Below are 23,807 nucleotides of genomic sequence, written 5' to 3' on the forward strand. Positions count from 1 at the left end.
CAGTTTTGCCCGAGGAGATGGGCTATTAGTACCCAGCAACAGCCAGAGAAGCCCTGAATCCCACCAGCATGATACCATATTATAGCTTTCAAATGAAAATTCAGGTTGCTATTTAGATTAATCGTTTATTAGCCATCAATTCAACCCAGACACCTGAGAAATCCATAGAGCTGCTCCTCTGGAATATAAAAGCACTTCCTGTAGTAAGCAAAAACATTAAGTGCAGCTTTCAGCAAGCTCCCATCACAGAATGAGGTATTTGTATCATCTAAGCTTCAGGTGTTTCCAGCTATGCAGCACAGCACACAGGTCCTTACGCTGCCAGAGAACACTGACACATAATTTAAGTGCTATAAATTATTAGCCTGAATACCCTCCATCTCTTCAGAGTAGTTATAACTTTCTCTACATTTTAATTTAAATAAAAGCTGTTCTCTCTTTTAGATCCAACTTACTAGCTTCAGGAGGCTGTTCCCTCCCAAATAAAGTAAGTGATACGAGTTCCCAAACCCATGTTTGTGGAGGCATTTCAGAACTTGAGTCACATCAAAAGTCAAGTCACTTCTGCAAATACAGTGTAAAAAGTTTTGTATTTGTGAAGTATAAAAAAGTATACGTAAACAGCTTTCTCCATGTTATATTTGCATCTGCTAAGATGCAACAAAAAGAGGGGCACCAGGATATATTGCAGCTTCTTTCTACCCCTCCATCAATTCCACATCCACCTGCAGCCCTCAGGAACCCAGCTACCCTGTCAAGGCAGCACCAGAGATCCTGGGAAGATTAACTTTCACCTAGCCTGTGTTATGCCAAATACCTCCGAGGTCAGGCACTTCTTGCTCTCATTTATCCTCTCCAGTTATCATCATCTATCATTATCAACACCCCTGCAGGAACATCTCTGTACCCTGAAGTCCCTCCGTAGCTTCTGGCAGTGTTTTCAGAGAAACACATTAATTAGAAGATAAGAGCTTTTTGTTAGTCAAGCTGAGCTTCTTCCCTTTCTTATCCTGATACTTCAGCACTGCAGTAACTTTGGTTTTATCCATTTCTCCCAGCTTTCAGGCATGCCCATTTATTTTTCCTTCTCCCTTCCCCAATCCGGATGGCAAAAACCCACCACACCACCCCTACGTCTCCACAGCTCCCACCTTGCCTCCACAAGCACCATTTTGCAGATGTTTTTTCCCCCAACCGCATCAGCTACCCCCCCACTCAGGCTCCTCCATACATTCCCTCTGCTTCTCCAGCACCCCCTTGCATTCTGTAATCCTGAGCCAGAGTTTCTTTCCCCTCTCGCCAAACACATCACAAGTCCTTTCTTCCTACAGTTACACACTGACTAGCCCAAACCTCTTGATCCCATTCACAAATACACACCTACCTGTGCCCTGCCAGGAGCCCACACAATACCTACTCCCTCCTTCCCTTCTCAACTGCCAAGGCTCCCAACTCCCATGCCCTCTGGCCACTCTGCTCCCATCTTTAGCCACCCAGCTTTCTGTGCCCAACTTTTGTTCCACAACGCGGCCTTCCTGAGCCTAATGCCTGTGTGCTCCAAACTAGCCAAAACATAAGAATCCTCCCCCCAGAAGTCTCCAATTCACTCCATATCTGCCTAATTATTTGTTCTACCATTACCTCTTTCCTCTGAAACCATTGTAAAAAAAAGTTTCATAAACTAGTCTTACAGGGATGCTGATGCACTACTTCAAGTCTAAAGCAGAGCTATAACTCAAGGGGCTAAGCATGCAGTTTACACTTTCTGTAGCTTCTTGAAGAAAACTGATAGATGATTCTTGTGCCTACAAGCACACAAGCATGTGAACACTAGAATATGTACCAAATTAAAACTGCAATGCAGAAAAGATGTTTAATATTTGCATCTGAAACCATCGTAAAAAAAAAGTTTCATAAACTAGTCTTGAAGTAGCGCATCAGCATCCCTGTAAGTCTAAAGCAGAGCTATAACTCAAGGAGCTAAGCATGCAGTTTACACTTTCTGTAGCTTCTTGAAGAAAACTGATAGATGATTCTTGTGCCTACAAGCACACAAGCATGTGAACGCTAGAATATGTACCAAATTAAAACTGCAATGCAGAAAAGATGTTTAATATTTGCATCCACGAAACAGTCTTATACTCATGCAGGAAGTGTTTTTAAAGTAACCTTTTGAAAAGAAAAATAGTCTCAGCTTAAAAGTCTCAGTAAATTAACTCTCTGGAAAAACTACTGGAAAATAACTCTGCATAAATACATTAATAGCATCATAAAACTAAGCATACTGTCTCGGTAAGCTTTCCCAATATAAAAAAATTCCACCTTTCAATTTACACTAAGCTCAGTAAACCAGCATTTACTGGCTGCTAGTCCTACAAGCCCCTGCTCCTCTCCCACAGCTCTCTATATGCACAAGTCTCTTAATATTTACCTGACTGAGCTGCTTGCACTGCTCCTTTGCAACAGCTGCCTCCTCCTTCATCGCAGCAAGCATCTTCTCTTTGTCTTGTAGCTGATGTGCAGCTGCAGCCGACTCAGCCTTGCTAGCCTGCAGCAAAAGTCCATAAAAATGATCATACACGCCAGAAGTACTTGCACAGCATGCTTGCAGGCAGCGGAGCAAACCTGAGAGCAAGAAACACCAGCTCCTGCCCCTGAATTGTCTGTCTGCATGGCGTACATGGCACCACCAGTACCCAGTTCTGCTGCTAATGGATCCTGCATCAGACAAGGAAATGCATTTTCAAATGCACTGAAATCAATCAAGAGAATAAATGGGCTCTTAAAGTGCTTCTGCTTTAGAAGAGAGCCACTGTGGTGGCACTGGGGAAAACAAAGAACAGTCATTAAGAGAAATAAAGGAAAAAGACACAGAGATGCTGAATCATTCAATAATTGAGGTTGGAAAGGATTTCCAAGATCACCTGGTCCAACTCAGACTCAAAGCTGGTATAATCCAACAAACTTCATCTCTAAGTATCTCGCTACAAAAGGAAAAAGGGAACGCTGATCTGGTCTCTCCTTCCACTCCATAGGAGAGCCTCCAGTTGACAGAATTGTGTTTTGGCTGGCACACCGACACACAAAGTTTCAGAGATATTACAAGGAACAGAACTAGAGGCACAATCCCCACTGTCCTGCCACTTGTATACTGGTCCTAAAACTTAAATTACTGCAGTAAGGGGCAAACCTTCTAAACATTTGTGCTCAGACTTCACTCAATGGATTCTGATAACTGAAGAAGCAAAGAAGTGTCAGTCCCATAAATGCACTCTGAATTTGTTCTGAAGTTCTTCTGTAGTGGTATTACATATGCATGCAGTACAAAACACATTGTCGATGTCTTGCATGAGCTACAGATAGGAAAATATTCACATTTCCATCTACAGAAATCTACATTTTTTTGGTTGTGTACCAACCCAGGAACCCATTTTGACCCTAGAGGTTTAACTTTAACACCAAACCTTCCTTTAAAAGAAAAAAATACAGCAAGCAAGCTGGCTACTGTTCCACATAGAACAGGCAACACCATTGCAAGTCAAGCACTGAAACAAGGGCCCAGAAAGAATGTGAAGTCTCTGTCCTTGCAGGTTTTCAAGACCCAGCTGGACAAAACCCTGAGCAACTTGCTCTGAATTCAATGTTGAGCCTGTTTGGAGCAAGGCAGTTGGACTGCATGACCTCCTCAAGTCCTTCCAACCTTAATTGCGTGATATGCTACTATATTGCATTAACTGAATTAACACATACCCAGTTCTGCATTTCTGTTCTGGTATGGTATCTGCAGAAGAATACAGAATTGCAATACTTCAAGTGTGACAAACAGGATATTACAAGCACAAAGTGACAATCATGATGAGTCATGTCAAGGAGGAGGAGGTATTTGGTGGTCACCATTCTCTTCTGTCTTAATACAAAAATTACAAAAAGAACCGTCAAGCACTGGCACAGGTTGCCCAGAAGGGCTGTGCAGTCTCAGTCCCTGAAGGTTTCAAGTCAGACTAGATAAAGCCCTGAGTAGCCTGGGCTGACCTCAGAGCTGGCCCTGCTTTGTATAGGAGGTTGAACTACAAACCCCGAGGTCTCTTCCGAATCTGACTTGCCCTACAATCCTGAGAAAAATATCCAAAGAAGTCAGCAGACTAGAATGTATAGACTTACAAGACAGAGAGACTTGCAAAACATTGAATTAGCTGATCAAGTACACCATCACAGCAGTTTTTTCTTAGTTTCTACTACAGTGTATCCTATTTACACATCTGTGAAGGCTCACCCTTTAAAGTCACCAGACAGCCTTCCTCCATGCCAACACACACACGGCAGCAGTCCTACATTATATACCTTACTCTCCATGGTTATGTCTGCTCTCTATGAGCGGTCAGAAGCCATCAGCCTGTCTAGCCAGTCCATGGGATGGCAGATGGCAGCACACAGACATCTGACAACTGCTTTCTGCATGCAAAGCAAGCACAGACCAGCTGGAAAAAGTCTCCCAAAGACAGAATGCAGAAGTCACAACAGAACATTGATACAGCTAATTTGACAGCAGCTCTTCCAATTTCTGCTTATTTAATAGTCTTCTCCCCCCGCCACCCACGGTCATTCACCTTTTGCAAGACATCATGAATTGCACTGGATTTTTCCTTTAACACCTCCACTACGCAACGGGCCTCATCTTCAGTGAAGATCATATTCTTCATGGCCATTACAAAGTCTTTAAATTTCACTTCAGCATTCTCTGCAACACAGAAGGGAGGATATATTTACTTTGGACTCCATACAGAATTATTTATTTTGCCTCAAAACAGCATGTGATGGGGTATCATTATGCATTATATTTAATTTCAGTCTGAAATGCCAAGAAGCAAGAGGTCACGAACATTCAGCAAAAACAACATCTCCCATTTAAATCTGATAACAATCTGCCAGCTGATAGCTTTGGGAAAAAATCCCACCACTTTGTTTGTACAGTTGGTAACATTTATAATGTTGCTAGCAAGAAGACAAAGCATAACACAGATTTTGGAGGAAAAAATAGCATAAATGTGAAAACTTGAAGAGTCTTTTCTAGGGTATTATGCCAGTAATTCAAACTGAGCTCTCAATTTAAAGGACAGCCTGGCTCCACAAGCGATATGCACATGACAAAGTAATGAAGTTAAAAACTGGCACATTTCTGATTACAATCTATGGAAACCAGAAAAATATTCCCTCAATCTAAGTTTGGAAATGAAATGCTGCAGAAGGAGTTCAGCAGTAGTAAGATAAATCAGTAAGATCTCTCTTCATGACTAAGTGTTTAAAAAGACAAACAAGGAAACGCAATTCAACTGAACTATGCTCTAACAGGAACAAAAAACATTGTTCATACAAAAACCAGGCTGCACATACAGAGGTCATTAGGTGGCCCCCTAACTTCAGTAAACTGAAGCACAAGACCAAGGCATCCAGTATCTGTCAAATATTCACCAGCGCACAAAAGTAGGTGAACACATTGGAGGAAAAAAGAAAAGCTTAAAAGCGATGCTTGATTCAGAAAGTGTCCCAGAGATCATGGAGAAGGGTCCAGGTTTCTCACCACAGGTGCTAAACATGACATTGAAACCAAGTTACACAAACCCAAACCTCTCCAGAGTTTGAAAAATAAACGAAGAACAAAAAAGTGGTAGTGATACTAAGCGCCTACGAGAAATCACCGAGCATAAAAACAAATCACTGAATAACAGAGTGCAGGAGGGGCAGAGGAAAAGTACAGAGAAATTCTAGCACCCTCTCTCCAAGTCCTAAATCCAACTCAGTCTTGGCCACAGTTTTCAGATCACATCATTACGGCACTGACATCAGTGATGTCGTTACCAGGAACACGCCAAAATCCAGAGACCAGTTAGCCAGAAGTCTATAGTAGCTTGCCTTGGACCAGCCTGAGCCTTGTGCTCCCTGAAGACAGGAAGACCTTGCCCCTGCATCCAAGAAGCTTACAACTAGAACAGGGGAAGATTTCTATATTGGGAGGGCAAATCCCAGCTGACACAGGAGAATTAGGAGCTCATATAGAAGGTTACAGTGCACAAAGGAAATGAGAAGGGACGGGTTCACGTGAGAGGCTTTGATGCTGCAGGGCAGTAATATGCAGTCATTGAGCTAGAAGCACAAGAGGAGTCTCAGGCAAGTGGGAATCCAATCTAGATACCACAAAGAGTTGCGAGGCAGCTTTCAAGTGAGCATTTTAGAAGATAAGTCTAAAAAGAGAGGTTCCAAGGAGTGTAGTGAGTGGCCAGGCAACAATGTAGGAGAGACGGCCTTCTGCACAAACCTGAGCAGAGAATCACCACTCAGTCACTTGGCTTCTCCTCTCTGGCCGCCCGCCAATTTGAGGGTCTCACCTCAAGGAGCGAAGGAAGTTTGGCCTGCTTTGAGCAGGTCAGCGGCCTATTTAAAACCTTCAGGGTAGGACACAATGCTTATGGATCACTCCAGGCCTCCATGGGAGAGTATGAAGGAAGCTCCCCTGTCCCAACCAATTCCAACTGCATTGAAAGGAAAATTCAAAGTCTTCCTGGAAACTGCCAGATTACCTTCACCGGCAATTTGCTTCAAGTAACTCCATGTCGCACTTAAAGACACACACTGGCTGGTCAGCCCCAGCTAGCTCCATGAACAGAGCATACACTCCCAGTCTCAAGCAGACTCCAAGAGCCCATCCTGAAAGCTCTTGGTTTAGAGTCCATCATTGTTAGGGATGCCTGAACTATCCACTGCAAAACTAGCTCGCATGCATCTGTGTGGTCTGCGATCACCCATTTGCTCACTGTTAAGGACACAAAAGCCTACAGCCAGCGCTAAAAGGATTCAGATGGCACAGAGCCCTTTCAACAGTGCCAAAGACAGAGGGGAAACGAGCACAGACAGGAACAGTGTCCTGCAGCCACAAATACTTTCCTCAAATCACTTCTTCCTAGCAAGTAAGAGAAGATAGCCCTCCCCACATACACAGCATGTTTTCCCTATTCAAGTCTGCAAGCAGGCTATGCCAGAAACAGACTGCATTATCGGTTTCTTACCTTTATCAGTTTCATTCTTCAGTTTCTTGCCACTGCTCTTCTGGATCCCCTCATTCACGTTTTGTTTTGCTACTTCAACCGCTTCTCGCTTTTCCAAAGTGCCAGCATCAGAATTATCCATCAAAGGAATGTAAGTAGTTGCTTGAATAAGAGGTTCATCCACCAAAACTGTAATCAAGAGCCCACAGGATGGGTTAAAGCTTTGTAATAATTAACATCAACATTTTTAGAAAAGGTGCATAACACATTAGAGAGTTGGATTAAAGCATCTCTAACCTCAATAGTTACTTATACTCTCTATTTCTATTACCCTTCACAGCTTAACTCATTAAAGTTCTTCAGGTAAGTTTATTAAATAAAGGTCTCTTACGCATAGTAATTTAATAGCTTCAATTAAATTTCTCTTTCCAAAGCTGCCTTTTAGCATTTTAACAAGTAGCAGAGAAGAACCTTTACATTTTGACTTTCGTTTCGTTTCGCTTTAACGAGAAAGTTGCACATAGCATCAATGAGACTGGTTTAATTGTGGCTGCGTATGAAATCATTCAGCATCCCTGAAGTATGAGTAAAGTCTTTTGTCCTCATTCTGTTAAAAGCTGGTACCTTCCTGCCAGCATTTTCACCCAGATTACATCACCTGCACCACTTACAAACCATTTAGTCAGAACATGCAGTAGGGACAGCAAATCAAGTTTATTTCACATGCAGGCTCAATTGCACTTAATGAAGATATCCCATCTGTCAGAGCAGGCTTTAGGCAACATTAATATTCAGAGAGGTACCCAGAGGTACCGACCAACCTCGGGTCTCCATTCACACAGCACAGTATAAACATGGTGAGGATCAGCCTCTGTCCAAAGAACTTTTCAGCCTGCGCTGCCGAGACAAAAGCAGGGGAGGGGAGAGGAAGAGCGACAGACCAGGGACAACAGATACGGCCAGCATCAGAGCTGGATTTGCTGTTTGCCAAGCTCCTGAGCTGCCGGTCCATGCTGTCTGAAGTATGCAAGACATAGTGCACAGAGCCATGCCACAGCAGGAAAGCCCACTGACCCAGCCAGCCCAGACCGAAGGGCTGATGGACAACAGATGCCATGCGGCAGACCAGAGAGGAGAAACTGGGTGGGATGCAAAGTTTCAGGCATCAGTGCAAGACTAATACACATTCCTGGCTGCCAGAGAGCCAGTTATAAAACACACTTCTGTATTCTGGCTGCTGTTAAGAAGCAGAATAGGCCAGATGGACCTTTTGGGTCACCTGCTACAGCCTTTCCACTTCAGCAGCCCACAAACACCTGCAGGTACACTGCAAGCTCAGAAGTGAGGAGGGCTCTCCTCTAGCACAAATATTCACCACCTAATCCACTTACTATCATCACCTTTTCCCTTCCTCTCCTTATTAACTTCGCCTCCTCATTTTATTCTTCTCCTTTCAAAATCTATTTAATATCAATGAGACATTTCCCAGTGTCAGTAACATCTGAAATCCCCATAGTACTGTCTCGGCTAATCCGGATGCCCATTGCAGCTAATTTTTGCTCTGTCATTTTGGAGATGTGGCTTTAAAAGAAAACAGCTTGTGTTCAAACACTGCATGAGCTATTCCTGTGTAGCACTGAGAGCTTAGCTTTAATGCTGGCTGAGCTGGTACTGACACTTATTTGCCATGTACAGACAAGTCTGTGGTCCATAAAACGACCCCTCAAAAGAAGGCAATGGATTCATCAGGAAAAGCACAAGAACATCCATAAAAGGCAATCACATCCTAGGTTCTCCATCACTAGGTTTCTTCCAGGAATAATTTGGAAGTTTTTCAGTTGTTATAACATACAGAAGCCCTACACTACTTGAAACCCCACCCTGGTCTGACCAGGACCCACAAATGATCCAGACCCTGATGACCTGACCGAAGTATTAAGGAAACGGTGACCAACATTGTCTACTCCAGGAGCAGTCCACCAGCTGCCAACTTCTTCATAGCCGTCCCCGTAAAGAAGAGTTTTGAGAAGTTAACAAGGTGGCCTCACAGAACTTCATGGTCATGCTCTTCGCAAAAGCTACAGGCACAAGAGCACTCATTGTAAAAAAAACAAACACAGAGGCACACTGAGCCAAGAGGAGACAAGAAACAGCATCTTGGCAGAGAATGAGGGATGACGAACAGTAAAGGCCTTGACAGTAAACATGAACAGCTTATGTTGGAGCAACAGCTAGCTAACAAAAGGACAATAAGAGAGGAACGTGGTCAAAGCAACCGGCTAAAAAAACCGCAGTCTTGTTTGGGGCAGATGACCGCAACAGTTCCAGCCATGCCTCGCTCAGAGCAACTTAGAGCCTGCTCAGCTTATACGCTAAGTCAACACATTACTCCTCAATTCAAGCGTGGATGTTTGGATCCAAAAGAGCTCAGAAAGGTTCACAGCATCATCCCATGTTCAGTGGTACCAGATGTTCATAAAATTAAACAGTATCTCAGGCTGAGCAATCTTTCCTACCTGGAATTCCTGCTTTTTCAAATCGAAAGAGTTATTCTTCTACAAGTTTCTTTTCCAAAGGAAGAGAAACTAAAGTATGGATGGCAAAAAGGTTTAACAGTTAGGTTTATCTGAACTAAGTCACCATCTGTATTCTCACCATTATCAACTTTCTGCTTCTTCGCAGAGACTTTCTTCTTTCCTGATACATTTTCTTGCTTTATCTCCTGGTGGAGCAGCACCGGGTCTTGCTTTTTGGCAGGAGATACAACAGAATCAGTCTTAGTATCCTGATCATCTGTAACAGACAATTAAGACAATATGCTCTTCTGTATATGCTCATCATTACTTTTACATCAGTACGTCTGTAATAACCAAAGTCCACTCCCAGAAAAGAACCCTCATGTATTTTAAATCAGCACAGGAATTTATCCATACATAGGTACACACACGCACTCACAAACACATACACTTTCCATATCAGATGAGACCCCAAAGCAATAGAAAGGTTTAGCAGAATCAAGAGCCACAGCACCGAGTGTTTTGACAGACAGGAATCTTATCTGCAAGCAGAACATACGGCAATGCAAGTAACAGTTTAACAAATCCAATCCAGGTTTTACTGTGACAGAGCAGAGAGCACGTGTTACCCATGTTAGTTTTACTTGCAAGAAGTAATTTTTCCCCCCCCTCAGGAACCCACTTCAGCACTTTAAACACACAACCCCAATAGCTACTGGGACTGCGAGAAGCAGAAAATAAGTGTTCCACATTAAGGAACTGTTCTTTTTTTAAAGTTGTTTCTAGTGAGAAAATTTTTTATCTTTTTGGACAGCCTGTGCTATATAATATTCTTGTCAGAGCTGACACACACAATACAGGGTTATGGTGTCAGCTCCTGTAATCAAGGATAAGAGTTAGTTGTGGCTGCCCTCAGAACAGTGCTTGCAGACCACATTTTAACTATGCCACAGAGATTTTTTGGAGAACACCCACAAACAAGATTTGATACTTTTTTTTTTGTTGGCAGTGGGTGGGTCTTTTTTCTCCCTTTTTTCAGAAAAAGAAAAAAAAAATCACCACATCAAGCAGCAATGTCGTTCTTTTCCTCACTCCCTGTAGCAAACCTGTTATGCCTGCATCTCAAAGGGGTGATCTGCAAATAGCTCTGTTTTCACTTATTTCTGAAACTGGGTATTTTTATTCTTTTTAACTTCTATTCATAGTCAGATAATCACACTCAGACATGTCAACTTCTGCTGAGAATGTGGTCAAGACAGTCACAGGCAATTCTGACCACAGTTTTGGGTCTGTTCTAGATTGGATGTTCCAGTTACAATGGCTGGACCAGTTTTCTGAGCATCAGTTCCATTCAATTATAGAGGTGTAGCAGGTGGGAAGCAGCTGTAAGTGCTTCTTTCTGTGAATCAGCCACCAAACACCTCTTTGTACACTAAGCCAGCACTTGCACAGTGATTTATTTTGCACAGTCTGCTATGAGGTTACTCTAGATGTCCTTCCTTATCAGAACAGCCACTCTTAGGACTCTGCTTTTTCTGTGCTTGACATCAGAATGCACACAGAAAACATCTAATGACTTCTTCCAGGTAATCAAAGTTTTGACAGCTTGAGAGCAAAGTAACCAAACCATAGAGCAAAGCAAAAATATGAGCTACCCTGTTTCACTCAATCTGCAGTAGAAGAAAGCAAGGATGGGAGGAGAAAAACGAGAGCATTGCTGCCAGATGAAAAAAACAGGGGGAAAAAAGCAATAGCTCATAAAAAGGAAAAGGTTAGAAGTGAGCTTTGCCCCGTAGAGGTGAGGCAGAACAGTTGTGAGAGACACTCTGTGGCCTTGCAAAAAGCAGAACACGGTTTTGGCGTTCTGTGCAAGAAGCATATGCAACATCAGATACCCATTCCATTTTTCTGCTTCTTCTGCCCAGGCTTCTTCTTAGATGCTGCTGATTCAGATGGTGGAGTGGGCTGTTTTGTAACAGGGACTGGATCTACTTTCTTGCCTGAAGACTTGGATCCTTCCGACTCCTTAGTTACATGATCATCTTGAACGGCTTTATGCTTCTTCTCCTTCTTCTTCCGTTCTCTAACGCCGGTAGATGCTTCAGTCACACTCAAGGGAACGGGAGCCACGTGCTCTTCATCAGTACTCAGGGCATCAGAGAGCTTAAAGTCCCGAGGTGTACTTTCAGAGTCAGACTCGTGAATGTTCCCATTCTGAGCTTCTTTCTTCTTGTTCTTCTTCTTCTCCGTTTTCTTTTTATCTGTCTTGGTAGGTGGAAACTTTAGGTCCCTTTTCTGTTTTGCAAGGACTTCATCATATAAAGTTTCTTTCATGAAAAGCCAGAAGAAGAGGAAGATGACCGTAATAACCACAGAAGGAATGAGGATGATAAAGTAGGTAGACTCGTAAAACTCCATTGTGCTTTTTCTTCGCTATATTTAAAAAAGAACCTATGGGGAAAAAAGAAAAAAAAAGTTTTGAACAGGTTTTCCCTCAGTATTATTTCCTCCACCAATTATAATAATAAAAGAAGCTTTCTCATTGTTTTAGAGAAGCCTTAAAATACTTTTTAATAAAATTATCAAACTATATCAATCATGGAACAACTTCTGGAATCATTTACCATTTGCTTCAAAGTTGTTAGCACAGATAGAAAGGAACCACAGTTCGCACAACTGCTGATCTTGGAAGACAGCAGTTCTCTTTCCTTACTTTTCTTCATCTTCCTCATTCTCCCTTCCCAAGGGAAATTTCATAAAGTTAAAGCTTTTGATTTCAGAAGTACATGAGACAGCACTTTCAGAGGCTGTGAAATAAGGACCAGTACATGCAGAGCAACACTTTTTTTTTGCCATAAATCAAAAGTAATGAATTAAGATTTTTATCTTGGCAAGTGGGGGTTAAATTTCAACTTCCTTTTGTTCCCAGATTTATGATAGCTTCAGCAGTAAAATGAGGGGAAGAAGGGAGACAGCTCTAAATTTTAGTCAACCACAAAGATTCAGGTATTTTCAAAACCGCTTTTTGAAGTCTAAAACCCAGCATTAAACTCATGAAAATTCCACACATTTATAGGAAGACAGGAAGATCTGTTACTTATTTTCCATATGTAACAGCGTACAACTTCCAGGGCACTAACAGACCAGATGACTCCAGAATAATTTGTTAAAAACACTACTTATACCCCAAGCATTAAAATATTTTTTAAAAAAACAGGAACCAGAGAGTTAAAAAAAAAGTCAGCATGAAGCTAAAAAAACCTAATGTTGGGAAAATCTGGCTTTTCTTGGCCCCAGTTCACAACTGATCACTACGAACAGACCTGGATTTTTGCAGGAAGAATCCAAACCCTCTCCAGACTGTTCCAAGGAAAAAAAAAAGCACCAACCATTAAAAAAAAAATTAAGCAAGTGCAATTCCCGATTCACCAACTCAGTTTAAAAACCACAATGGAAAGCATGTGCTTCAACGACATTTTCCTCTACACAAAAGACAAGTCTTCAACTCAACTGTCCCTTGGGAGACTCATTCTCTTGGGAATGAAAGGGCAAGGGATCTAACCCAGGTTGTGTCTCCCATAATCTTTGTCACCTTCTCCACAACCCCTGCCCAACTGCAGCACCCTCCAACATGTGCAAAGGTCCTCAACACCACCTGGGGAAGCTCATACTGTTAATGACTCCAGGCAAAGTTATGTATCACTCTGCTCTTCTGCTTCTCCTCAACCAGCTTGGGGGCGAGAGCTTCACACAAGTTTATATCTAAGTGAGATGACCCCAAAAATGATAGGGAGAACTGCCCCACTCCTTAAAGCAATATTGCTTGGAGTATTTCCACCTCAGCTTAGAAAAAGAAAATAGATGTGCCTACTGAGGGCACGGGGAATAAAGTCCATGTAGAAGTTGCATGGTGCAGGGATAGGACAGGCTCTCCTTGCTTCTGGGCAGACGGAGGATTACTCTTTAAATACCTGATAGTACTACATTTAAGGTTGTTTTACCTCCACTCCTGGCTGTGCTGGAAGCTGCTGTCGTAAACTGGCTTGCCATCCTGCCACATTGGTGAGAGCTCAGTTTGAAGCCTGTCTCTCTCTAGCTCAAGAGGGAAGAGTTGTTGTACGTAGTAGTTTCTGGATGGAGAGGAGTTACTGTGATAATATATTTGTACAGTGCATTGAACAGCACAGAAAGCAAGGATTGGGAACTCTAATTTGGCTATTAACTTATACAAATAAAAGACTAACTTTTCAATTCACTAATTATTCATCAGTTGTCTTAACGTGAAGTCTCATCCTGGTTTGTATTTATTTTCTGTGCACGCATAGCTCACCGAAAAGGCTTGGGTCTAGAATTACATCCAGCACAGAAAGTTTCAGAAGGGCTGGGAGGAAAAGCTTGTCTTTCGGGAGAAAAAGCACAGATGCTCAAAACTAAGCTGGAGCTTTCAAAATGATTAGTTACAGCTACTTGATAAGACAAGCTTCCTGCACTAAGTGATCTAATATTAGTCACCTCTTGAAGGAAGCAGATCTTGAAAATTTGTCTCAGCCAAAGTCAATATTGAATGCTTACGGGAGAAGCTAATCCCCAAAGTAAATATGTAATTAAGCAGATTTTTCACAAGTGTAATTAAGACGATCATTGCAATACATTACTCCAACAATTACAATACCTAACCACAGAGAGCCCAGAACAGCCCACCTTTGCCTTGCTGATACACAAGCACGGAGCTGGCCGTAAATTCAACCGATTGCTTTGGCCAAGCCAGGACAATCACACCCTGCAGCTATCCGTACACATTTCCCAGCACCTGACACCAGATGCTCAGGTCAAATCACACACTCAGCAAAACACATGTTTGTAAAGGTTCAAGACATCAAATGTGAGGAGGCACGATGGTCATCAAGGCAGGACCAAGTATAAGCAGAAAGTGACTGTTTTGAGACCAGAGAGGCTAGACACATTCAAAAAGCTTCAGCTGCTTCAAGAGGAGTCATAAATACATAATTATAAGTTAGTCCCAGTGGGGAATATGGGTTGGACTAGATTGGGTCTGATCTCAGAGCTGGCCGAGCCTTCATCCACCGCCCTGCTCTGCACTTCCCTCCACTTGTGCAACAGGACTGTTTGCACCCTACGCCGGATCCAGAGCACAGCCTTGCAAAGAACAGTTTCAGAGCCTTAATGGACTCAATTACCGCTGTGGTCCTCCTCTTGTCCATCAGGGAAAAAGCAGAGCGTGAGCCAAACGAATGCTTCCACCCCAAACACTGTGATCAGAGGCACAGAGATTTGATCTCTCAAGTCCAGCGGGGAATTTCACATACACAGATCCAGCCTTTCACACAGAAGCAGGGTTCAAAAAAGAAAAAAAAAAAAACACGAAGTAAAAGCCTCAGGATGCAACTAGAATTGATTAAGCACACCCGGGAACAGCAAACAAGAGCTCTGCTCTGATGGTAATACACTACTTTCCCACCTCAGCCCAGCATGTGGAAGGGCATTTAAAAATAACTTCTAGAAGGATACCATTGCTGCTGGCTTGAATGCAGAATGACAAGATGACTTCCCTCACAATCCACCTCTTGTCAAGATGTCTTTATAAAGTGGCATCCTTGCCATGGGGTAAACGGGCAGTGTTTTGGCTCGCACACAGTTCCCAGTTGTCCTCCGACAACCTACGACTAGAAAAGTTTCTCTATTCCCATTTATACTTCCATATTACATTGACAAGCCGTCTAGGAAAAAAAAGCAGCAACCTACAGGGAAAAAATCCTATACTGTACAAAAAGAAAGAGAACAAAGAAGCTCCTTCTATTAAACCAGACAAAAGCAAACGCTACATTAACTTTAAAACACCTTCAAATACCAGCTGAACTGCTCCTCAGGATTTAGTTTTACCATCCCTCCCATTCCTATTAGCTATGGAAACAGGAGACACCCTCACAAAAATATTATTTCTCCCCTCTAGAAGTGCTGCAAGGGGATTCATCACTCATAGCGCTCTCTCGTACAACTTCCCGGGGCAGTTGCATCAGCTCTCTACCCACTCAAAGCTGCAATTCCCACGCAAGGCACACCCGGTAGAAATTGCACCTACGCACCCCCTCACTACTGCCAACAAAAGGCACAGCGACTTTAGCCACGTTTAAATTCCAAGGTATTTGGTTAAATACTCACCTTTCATCCGTATTTGATATTTAACCTGATATTTATTGGGAACAGCTCTTAGAGCCCGGCTGCCCAGCACCTGTGCCAGGCTCCCCACTTGCAGACACGCTCCCATCTCGTTCGTAAATTCAAGAACTCACAACATCCCTTCAGTCATTCTGAAAAAGGGGAACAAACCACATCTGTCCCAGTCCGCGCACAGACTCGGTTACTGTTCCCATCCTGCATTTAACAAAAGAATTGCACTTTTGTTCCCCTAAACAGAGCCCGTGCCACAGAAAATAATGATTTCTGAGCTCCAGTGCTTGCACCTGACTTCCTCTGCTAGTTAACACTGCCTGGGATTTTGTAACACACCCTTTGCTTTTTGCCTTTAAATCTCAAGTTTCACTCTGCACAGATACCACATTTCATGGCATATTCACTCAGTTTAGGTCCAGGGGATTAGCTTACTTGAAGAGAGAAATAAATTATAGCTCCATCTGGTTAATGAGTCACTCATAGCTTAGCCCCAGCACGTTAGAAGCACGGCTTCGATAAATGCTTGGGTCCCAAGATGCACGTAATCTCCAGGGATTTGTGCCCCTTCAAAAAACTAACACTAAGGGGAGGGGGGGGAAATATAAGTACCAAGGTGGTTTTACTCCTTTTTTTTAACATTAAGCAGTTTAAGAGATATCACATATGATTTAGCTAAGGCAACAGCTCCTTTAATTGGGGTATTTTCCCTGGGATTTTCTCAAGCTGGCAAGCAGCCTAAAAGAAAGCCCTCACATTCAACAGACACTAGGAACACAGCAAGAAGTCTCAGACTAGTATCTTCAATAAATTCCTCAAATACATAACAGGGTTTTGGGGTTTTGGGGTTTGTTTTTTTTTTCCACCCCTTAACCTGCACACAGTTAACAACATGCTCCACATTGGCCAGCTGCAAAGAGGATCCTCTTGAAGACACCTTCACTCCCAAACACATCTTCCCCCAAAGCTCTTTGGGAGAGGATGCCCACCAACTTGGGCTAGACAACGCAACTAAACCCAGATCTTCCACAGGTAAAACAGAAAATTAAACAAGATGTTCAGCCACCCTATGCCTATTCCTCATCCATACAGCGGGAGCAATCAGCTCTCTGTGACTTTGTTCACAAGCATTAACTAAAGCACTGCCGGGCTCAAGCTCTAGGAAGGAGGGCTGCCAGAAAAACCTAAAGGCAGTTCATTTAACATCAGCATTGCCACAGTATAAGAAAAAAACTGTGGAGTTAGAACTTTGGTTGGTTTAGTTTTGGGGTTTTTTTAAGCAGCCCTGTATGCCGCTGAAAAAACAAGATGCATTCTTCACGCCCCAAGACGAGACACAAAAAGACAGCAGAGCTTCTGCGATGTGACACTAAGCGGCCAAGAGTGAAGGCGAAGCTGTCAGAGCAGGCAGGGATTTCAGTCCACCAAACTTGCTCCGAGTTTGTTAACACCTTGCTAACTTCAGCAGGTGAGCAACACCGGGAACGAAGGGAGCCCTTGCAACGACCTGATATCCTTCTCGGCCTTCCCATTCAAGGGTTACCCATTCCCCAAAAAACACCAGTGGGAAGCTGACTACACCTGAACACTGGTTTTAAGGCAGGAAAATAAGGTATTACATATAAATCTCACCTGCTGCCTACGTAAGGAAAAAGGCACAGCTTCCCTAAGATCACACACAATATTCTCACAGGTCACTTAAAATTGTACAACTTAGAGGCATGCACGAAGCACCCAGCACCTAGAAATGCTGAAAGTCTAAACGGCCCTGCCAGTTTTGACCCTAACAGCAAAGTTTAACCTACTTTTTCATATTCTTTTTGAACTCTACTTTTATATCTATATTTCCATGGTCTGTCTGCAGAAGTCCTCTCAAAACAAAGACTGTGAGGGAAGCAAAATAAACAGCAGTTCAAGCTCCAAGTTTCTTTGATTTAAATACTTGCCCTGACAGCACGACTTGCGCAGCAACAGAAGAAAGCTGTAGACGCTCAAGATTACAGACTGAGCCATTCACATATTAAAGCTACTCTTCTCCGGGAAGGAGACCTGTTCAAGTGAAGCTCAACGGTGCTTGATACCCCCTACAAACTGCTAACAGCAAGAGGAGAACGAGACTTGTCAATAAATCTTGCTCTTCACTTTATTACGCTGACACAATTAAGCCATTTGCAGAGCACCATCCCAGTGCTTCAAATACCCTCTAGGTAAATATTTTCCATTCCAAACATGCCGCTGTTTGTACCATCTGTTGGGCTCTGTCTGCTCTCAGTTGCTTGATGTTAGTTAACACAGACACGCTATTTATTAAATTCCAGAAAAGAGTACCTTTGCTTCAACAAAAGCCTTTACTTTTAAGGGTTTTTTAAATACATCTTTAGAGCCAACACCTGACAAAATGCAGCAGCAGTGCTGAGAACAAGCTGGGAGCACAATACGGCTACAGGACATTGCCACCACTACCTGGCAGATGACCTTGCTCTTGTCCAAGCGTCGGCAGCGGTGAGCACCCAGGTACGTCCCGCAAGGGCTTGCCAGGAGCACACGGGAGGTTTCCACCACTGCCCGGCTGTCCAGGCAAGTTCATACAAGGTAAGGCAGGGCAGGGATTCACCGTGCGGCAGCTGACGCCCTGAAACCACCTGGGCTGCGGGATAAAGCCCAGAGTTGGAATTAGTATCAGTGAAAGTGGAACAAGCAACCTCTCATTTATCCAGGGATAAAGGCATGCACACCTGTTGTTGGCACAGGGCAAGGAACGGGCTGGAAAGTCATGGTCTGCACTGCTGCCCAACAGCTTATCCGAATACCCCAAAACTGCACAGGCCCTGTCACACCAGTAACCCACAGCGTTTGTCAAACCACGAGCATGAAGACACCGATGCCAGAAACGGTGTGGCCAGCAGGACCAGGGCAGTGATCATCCCCCTGTACTCGGCACTGGTGAGGCCGCACCTCGAGTGCTGTGTTCAGTTTTGGGCCCCTCATGACAAGAAAGACCTTGAGGTGCTGGAGCGAGTCCAGAGAAGGGCAACGAAGGTGGTGAAGGGTCTGGAGCACAAGTCTGATGGGGAGCGGCTGAGGGAGCTGGGGGGGTTTGGTCTGGAGAAGAGGAGGCTGAGGGGAGACCTGATCGCTCTCTACACCGACCTGAAAGGAGGGGGTAGGTCTCTTCTCCCAAATAACAAGGGATAGGACAAGAGGAAATGGCCTCAAGTTGCACCAGGGGAGGTTTAGATTGGATATTAGGAAGAATTTCTTCACCAAAAACGTTGTCAAGCATTGGAAGAGGCTGCCCAGGGAAGTAGCCCATCCCTGGAGGGCTGTAAAAGATGTGTAGAGGCGGTGCTTAGGGACATGGTTTAGTGGTGGACTTGGCTGGCCTAGGTTAACTGTTGGACACGATCTTAAAAGGTTCTCTCCGATCCAAACAATTCTACGATTCTATATTTTTCAGGATTTAAGTGTCTTAGGAAGTCAAAAGATTTCTTGCAGTATCTGTGAAGGAATGTTACCTGGGATAAAAGCTGACATGCATCAGGGGCAGAAGAGAGCGTCCTTGGCCCCACCAGACTCCAGAAACCGCAAGATTTCCCTTAAAATCACTAACTTCTAACGCACACCCCTCTATTATCTCCAAAGTTAGAGGATAACAAATTATCTTTACACTATCTTCTTCCAAAGTGCTTGTAAAGGATGAAAGGTTTCTTTCTTCCAGCAGAAGAGGGCTGGAGGACTGTGCCCTGAAAGGGCTCTCGACATTACTCAGCAAGTCTGCATCTTCCCATCGCTATTTCCAGGGAGCCCCTGAGTGTTCCCCAACTCCTTCCTTCACACACTCATGTACAGACGTGCTCTGCCCACACGACCATGAACTATTTGACAGGCATTTAAACACCTGAGTAGCAAGCTCACAGTCTTTTGGGTAAGCGGTTCCCCTTCCCTGCTCTCCTTTGCAAGCAGAGACCAGATCTGACATTTGTTCTTCAATCACCACTCACTCCTGTACATGGGGAACTGGGAAATGGTACTTCTCAAAATACAACAGAAAAAACGCTCACTGTGTTTTCTCACAAAGGACCAAAGAGCAGCAAAATCTAAACTAAAGGTTGAACACATACGCTGATTCTCTCGGTTTGCGGTTTTGCTCGCATCCCAAGCGGGTAGCAATAGCAGCCAAGGTCACTCACTCACACAGCAGCTCCAAACAGCCAGAAGATGCTCCGTTACATCTGTTACTTTCCATCACGTGTGTTACATCAGAAGGCAGAGTTCAACAGCAAAAAAGGCTGCACAAGTAGCCATACGAATGCACCAGCGGGAACGATTCTGCTGATGTTAAAAGGCAAGGAAAGAAGTCGTCAGAACAGCCGCTCAGAGAGGCACTGCCTCTGCAAGCCGGGCAGCAGTCAAGTCTCACTTCTTCTCCAAAACTGCCAGATAGAGCCAACAAACCCAGACTTGATTAAAAACAACCTTCACTGCTCTCACCACAGCATTGCTCAGCTGCTTTGCAATGCGTGGCTTTCACAGATTTGCTCAAGGTATAACAATACATTGCAATAAACTCAACACTGATTAACTCGTTAGTTCTGGCTTTGCTGGCAAGGCGAGAACTTGGGTTTATGCCAAGGTCATATTAATGCAGGATTACATACTAAAAATAAGAGACAAAGCTAGCAGATTAATGGCCAAAGATGAATTTAGATTACCAGTCTGAGCAGCAGTTCCACACATCGTGTAGTTTTCGAGCGTCAAGGCGTCTCCGGCAACACGAACCCATTCAGCAGCAAGAGCCAGGTACAGATTTAAGCCAGGGTTCTTGGGTCAGTCAGGCAGAAGCATTAAAGACACACAACCACACCTGAAATCTGTTTGTGCCCAACACTTCGATGTGAGGGAGGAATCGGGCCATGTCTGTTTTGTAATTCTGATTAACTGTCTGGAAAGTTAACAGAGGTTTGTACAAACCAAGTTGATGTGACAGTCCATAGCAGCTCGGGTTTGCCACACAGAAAAGCCATTTACACAAGTTTAAGGCCACTACGCACCTCAAAAAGGCCTTTGGACTACCGTTATGGTCTACTGTATAAATACATATTGACAGTATAAGCTTCATCTCGGATCCATAGAAAGCCCCAGAGCACAACCATCATCCCGCGAAACTGGGGGCAGATACGACACGATGGCTCCGATGCCAAGCGCTGCACAACCCAGCTGGGTTTGCTCAGGGTTTTGCCATGGCTCTTTTCAGCTAGCACGACACCCTGTCCTAGGGCACGGGTTTCTGCACTACCAGCACAACTGTTTGGACACCCTTTGGCTGGGGTCACAAAGCTGCCCATCACCCATCTTATCCCCTGCTCCATCTGCTGACATAACCGCATGCAGCATCATTCCCAAAGCTGGCTCTGCCAAAACAAGGCCAGGAGAAGGATCTTAGCTGTGAGGGTATCAGGCTATCTTACTCCAACACAGTTTAATCCTTTTCTGACACAGGAATAAGTTGCACTCACATAAGTATATTTATTCTGAGACTTCTACACCTACCCTTGCCATGCTCTTATTACTTCACCTTGATTAAAACAAGCTCTACAGCACTCACAGCAATTACACAGTTGACTCCCCTCTGGTCACAAATGAGGCAGAGCCTCAAATTCCAAGTTAAAAAAAAAACACCACACTTTGAAGATCATCTCTTGAGAAATTTGGGGCTGCTACAGCCCTTTCATCTCTTTACATCCAATTCAGTCTCTGCAAGGATGGAAGGATAGAGGAAAGCAGGTACAAGCAGTAGCTTCTCAGTACTTAAATTCCTCTCATGCTTTCACAGCAATCTGCAAAGAAAAAACATCTGGAATGAAACCTTTTCCCTTTCCCAGTGTATATAGTAAATATAACTCTCTAAATATACATTTCTGTATTATGTATTCTTGTTTATATCTTAAAAAGTAAATGTAAAATAAGAGGAGACAGAAACAAAAGGCCTTCGGTCTGGCGCTTTTTTTTTTGCCTTAGATTGCTGTGAAAGTATGAATGGCATCTGAGTACTGGGAGGCTAATGCTCATTAAAAAAAAAACGGGTTTTATATAGAAAAGCTGCAAATAGTCAAGGAAAAGACTCAAGTGTATTATTTGCCTATGCATCCCAGAAGAGGTAATTACCTCCTTGCAAGCCTCGCACAGCCCCATCAACACCGGTTCATTCTCAGGCTGCCTGGCAGGAGCAGCACTGCTGCCCGTACCTCACCTCCCCAGGCAGGCACAAGCTGTCCTCCGCTTTGAATCCAGGGCAAAGCAGATGTCCTCAGCACCATAACAACAAGAAAACCACAACAGATCGCTAACGAGGATGGCATTTTGTTTAGAGGATGTATTTCTGAAGTTTGCACATACCTACAAAAAGGTCTGTCTTAACTTATGGCTCGATTCTCGAAATTTCTACCCAACTTTGCCCTTAACCATATCGGTCAGATGACATTTTAGCCTACTCGCTTGAATTTCTCCAGACACACGAGAAAGTTTTAAACCTACTACTTGCTCTGGGGGGTCTCCAGACCACCCGGTGCTAAAGCTTTTCTTCTAACTTCTCGCCAAAGCAGCGGCAGCAACAGAGAAGCAAAAAATATCCAGCCTTGAAGGGTTAGCAAGTCCCTTGGAGCAATGTTTAAGCAGGCTCGTATAGCTGAATTTATTAACCTTCGAACCTCCACACCCCGATGGTGCAGAGATTGCCAAAACTGTCCCACAGCTGCGCCACGTACAGCCTAACAGCATCACCCTGGTGCTTTCACAAGTTTCCGCTCATGAGGTCTCGCAGGAACTCGGGGAGTAGGGAACAGGTGTGCACAGAGGTGACGGTGCAGGAGGAGGAAAAGAAACTTCAAAATAAATGAGAGAATTTGGAAATTTTCCTATACAAATGTATCACTGAAGTTTTCCTACAAGAATATACTAAATTCATGGTAGGAGTATTAAACTTGTTCATATTAGAATTCCTTTCCCCTACAAAAATAAATCAGGCAGCAAAGACATCCTTAGTATGAACACCATAAAAGTGACTTTATCCAGACTTATTTTTAAATGTGTATTTAACGGATGAGAACAGAAGTCTCTTGCCAACAAAGACAGGTATTAACCCAGGAGAATCTATTTAGCTTCAGACTTCTTAACCATACAAGATTTTACTGAAGTATGCGCCTGCAGTCCTTTACCCTGTTGCAAAAGGAACAAAGGAAAAGGAAATGACTAATCAAAGCAGCAGCACATTAATATATTTTGGTACATGGAAAGGGAAAATTGTAGCAGATATTTTTAACATTCCCAACAGGAGAAGGCACTGCCATATGTACACCAGTCGCTACGGAGGCTCAGCAGCTCCCAGAACGGGGGCGGGAGGGGTGGGAAGTGAAGCTGTGTCCCAAAGAGGAATTCTGTATTTCCCACTTCCCAGTGTGAGCTCTGCCAGAAGGGCAGCCCACCGCAGTGCAAGCACGGTTTGTGAGTTGGGTGACGATGTCTTTGCCTAACGACACGCCTCAAAAAGAGTCACGGCCGGGGTCAACAGTAATGCCTCAGTGATAACGGGTGCACTTTGCCTTGAACTGTAGAAGAAACCCAGCCTGGAGAGGTGCTCCGGAGGGAAAAGGTAGGAGTTTCTTGGAGCACGGCCACTGGCAGGCACCCCTGCAAGTCCCATTGCCTCCCAGCTCTGCAGAGCACGGGATGCCCTTGCCCACGGGCTGATAAGAGATAGGGGAAGAGAAGCCTCTCCCTGCCCCAGGTGACATCTGCAAAGCCACAGCTCACCCACATGCCACAGAGCACAACCCCATCCCATACTTTTCCAAGATTAATTGTCCCCAAACTCCTCAAAATTCTCCATCGTCTGCATATGCAAAGGGGCCAGGCTGCCAGTAAAACACTGGACCTTCAAGTTTTTCCTTGCAATTACTTTGTCACTGCATCTACGCAAGCCAAGCCACTGACGTCCCAGTACAACTGGATTTAATAGCTGGTTTTTAGTCCTGCACACCCCTCCCTGCCAGTTGCCTCCATGGGA

At 43.9% G+C, this 23,807-nt stretch overlaps 1 protein-coding gene across 1 annotated transcript in view; it reads right to left on the reverse strand.

Annotated features, from left to right (window-relative positions):
* Window positions 1–12,003, reverse strand: part of KTN1 (kinectin 1 (kinesin receptor)) — a 55,872-nt gene extending 43,869 nt beyond the window's left edge. The window contains exons 1-5 of the mRNA XM_009695880.1: window positions 11,452–12,003; window positions 9,696–9,833; window positions 7,062–7,229; window positions 4,608–4,738; window positions 2,432–2,548 (exon numbers count right to left, since the gene is read on the reverse strand). Coding sequence (XP_009694182.1) covers window positions 2,432–2,548; window positions 4,608–4,738; window positions 7,062–7,229; window positions 9,696–9,833; window positions 11,452–11,974 — 1,077 coding nt within the window. The 5' untranslated portion in view covers window positions 11,975–12,003. The remainder of the gene's footprint in view (window positions 1–2,431; window positions 2,549–4,607; window positions 4,739–7,061; window positions 7,230–9,695; window positions 9,834–11,451) is intronic.
* Between the last annotated feature and the right edge of the window lie 11,804 nt (window positions 12,004–23,807).

This window comes from Cariama cristata, unplaced genomic scaffold (assembly GCF_000690535.1).
Source record: "Cariama cristata isolate BGI_N322 unplaced genomic scaffold, ASM69053v1 scaffold420, whole genome shotgun sequence".
NCBI lineage: Eukaryota > Metazoa > Chordata > Aves > Cariamiformes > Cariamidae > Cariama > Cariama cristata.